The sequence below is a fragment of the Antrostomus carolinensis genome, unplaced genomic scaffold, assembly GCF_000700745.2.
Source record: "Antrostomus carolinensis isolate BGI_N321 unplaced genomic scaffold, ASM70074v2 scaffold50657, whole genome shotgun sequence".
Classification (NCBI taxonomy): domain Eukaryota; kingdom Metazoa; phylum Chordata; class Aves; order Caprimulgiformes; family Caprimulgidae; genus Antrostomus; species Antrostomus carolinensis.
The window spans coordinates 1-2874 of NW_010327612.1; the positions used below are offsets into that span (position 1 = coordinate 1).

The 2874-nt window shown below is 61.8% G+C and overlaps 1 protein-coding gene across 1 annotated transcript; it reads left to right on the forward strand.

Annotated features, from left to right (window-relative positions):
- Window positions 1-132: 132 nt before the first annotated feature.
- CD40 (CD40 molecule) lies at window positions 133-2643 on the forward strand (the record flags this gene model as incomplete). The annotated part of the gene is made up of 6 exons (XM_010171934.1): window positions 133-258; window positions 369-512; window positions 751-850; window positions 1804-1865; window positions 2111-2209; window positions 2618-2643. Coding segments are annotated over 6 exons (557 nt in total), but the record flags the coding sequence as incomplete, so codon positions are not given.
- Window positions 2644-2874: the final 231 nt, after the last annotated feature.

The following is a 2874-nucleotide window of genomic DNA, read 5'->3' on the forward strand; positions in this document are numbered from 1 at the left end:
CAGGCTAATGAGCAGCATGTCACAGCAGTCCTGGCATCCACAGCTGCCGGTGCTCCCCTGTCCTGCTGGCAGAGCTGCTGCCCGGATAGGGGGAAAGCCCCCTCACCCCCTCCTCACCAGTCTCTGTTGCAGGGGAAAAGCTGGTCTCTGAATGCAATGGCACAGCAGAGTCTGTCTGCACCCACTGTGAGAGCGGACACTATCAGCAGAGCTGGACCAAGGAGAGGCACTGTGCCCCCCACGATATCTGTGAAGACAGTAAGTGCTCCCTGTGCCCACTGGCCTCAGTCTGTGGGAGCTGCAGGAGCTGGTGTCCGCCCAGGCTCACCCATGCGGTGCCTCAGCTCACCCATGCTCCCTCTGCCCAGACGCTGGCCTCACGGTGAAGACACAAGGAAACGCAACACACAACACGGTGTGCCAGTGCCGGGCCGGCATGCACTGCTCCGACACCAGCTGCCAGACCTGTGTGGAGAACCAGCCCTGCCAGCGCGGCTTCGGCTTCGTGGCAGGCGAGTCCGACCAGCTCCTCCCTCTCAGCGGGACTGATGCCCTGGCAGGACTGACCTCAGGTCTTCCAGGGAAAGGGGGACTCCCCTAGCAAGGTGTCCCTACCAGGGCTTTGGGAGAGCTGTGCCTGCTGCTGTGCCTGGCAGCAGTGCCACGGGGAGGGCTGCTCACCCTGACCCCCCCAGCCCCTCACCTCCCGTATCCTGTACTGACCTTCCCACAATCTCTGCTCCTCTCCAGCCAAGGCCATGGCCCGGATGTCATCCCCCTGCGAGCCCTGTGCAGAAGGCACCTTCTCCAATGTCTCTTCTAAAACTGAGCCATGCCATCCCTGGACGAGGTATTGTCCGAGCGCTGACCACATTCTTCACCCATCCCCAGCTGTGCCCAGTCCCTGTGAGCACATTCTCTGCTGACAGCCTCCTTGGGTGACTGAGTGGCTGGGATGGTCTCTGACGGACACAGCATCAGGCTGGTGTAGGACAGGAGTGAGAGGAGCAGAGCTCTGGGGGTGGCGATGTCCAGGCAGTATGGCTGAGCTCAAGGCAGACATCAAGGCCATTGTGACTGTTCCTCAGCATGTGCACGGAGTGCTGGCCCCTCCAGGGACATCCACGCTGCCATATTCATTGGGTAGCAAGGGATATGGGTCTATGGGAACACCCCATACCCTGTCCAGGCTCTCCCTCCCAGCACACTCCTGGGCTGTAGTCATCAGCCAAGGCATCAGCCCTCTCTGTGGGGAGTCAGGCTCTGAGGATGCCATGGGCTGGCAGGTCGTCCCTGTTTTTAGAAAGCTGCTTGAGGGTTAATTGCACTCCCTGGTAGAAACGTGAGCCTTATTTCCAGGCTGAATTAGTCTCGCTTCAGCTGCCAGCCATTGGATTTCACTTTGCTTTTATCTGTGCCCAGAAATTACCTCCCCACGGAGCCACTTGTAGCCTGTCATCAAGACATCTCTGAGCTGTTCTGCAATAGCTGCAGTGCCTGAGTCCCCCTCCCTGACCGGGCAGGTCTCAAATATCCACTCCCTCCTCTGCCTTGTCCCCAAACTTGTCCCTGTCTTCAGCAGTTTCAGCAACTCCACACTGGGACCCCAGGGTGGGGCCCTGCTATGTACCTGGTGTCCCTGTCATGCAGCACAGGCTACTCACCCCCCAGAGCCTGGCATCCTCAGGTCAGGACGCTTTCTCATGCAGCTCCCGGTGGCTGCAGCCCCGGCTGTTCCTCCTCTGGGGCTTTCTGTGTGCTCAGGCTGCTGCTGCGGTGACATGGTCTCTTTCTTCCCTGCAGCTGTGAGGAAAAGGGGCTGGTGGTGAAGGCGAAAGGGACAAACGCCTCGGATGTGATCTGCGGTAAGTGCCAGGCTGGGTCGGTGCAGAGCAGAGATCTCTGGCTCCCACAGCACTCGGAGGAGCTGGCCTGACCCATGGGTGTTTTTGGGAGCAGAGGGTCTGACCGCACTGATGGCGTGGTGCCTTCCTGTGTCCCCATGAGGGGTCCCGGCGGGACAGGGCCTGGAGCAGAGGCAGCTCAGGGCATGTGGCGTCTGGGTGGGAGGGTCACGCGGGTGCCTCACTGACCCCATCTCCCTCGGCAGAGTCGGGCAGGCGCTCCTCACTGTCAGTCCTGATCCCCATCACAGCTGCGGTTGTCACGTGCCTCGTGGGCGTCTGCATCTACTGCCTGGTCCACACAGGTAAGGGGCTGGGACATGGGAAGCGATGCCTTGGCCAGAGGGGCCACATGGGGCCACGGAGCCGAGCGGGGAGGACAGTGGCAGCACTGCCGAGAGTGGGGCAACCCTTCTGGGGACACTTCCAGGGCATGGCTGCCAGAGCCCATCGCCGTGCCGGGTCAGTGGGCTCTGTCCTCGGGGGCAGGCATGTTTGCACTGCTGCAACCCAAGCTGGGCCAGCTCTTGGAGGAAAGTGCTGGTGCCCTGTGGGTCCAGCTCAGCTCTCCCGCTGTGGTCCCCAGCCTGGCAGCAGCAGCAGGCACAGCGTGAGCTGCAGGACCTGCAGAGCTCTGGCTCTGACCCCTGAGCTCACGGCAGGGCCAGAGCACTCCCCTGACTGTTACCTTCTCTGTCCCTCTTTCCATCCAGATCCCAAGCGACGGGTGCAGATGCAGGTGAGTCTGCCCAGAGCCCTCCGCTGGCTGTGGGCTGGGGTCTCTCCTGGGCATAGCTGGGGGTGTGCCAGCAGCCCAGAGCAGGGCAGGGGGGTGGGGGCTGCACACACACTTAGGAAGGCTGCCGAGCTGGGACGGGACAAGGGCTGGGTGAGCCCTTCGGATGCTGCCAGCTGCACAGGAGCATTAGCAGGAACCTGTGGAAAGATGTGGCTGCAGAGGAGGGGGATG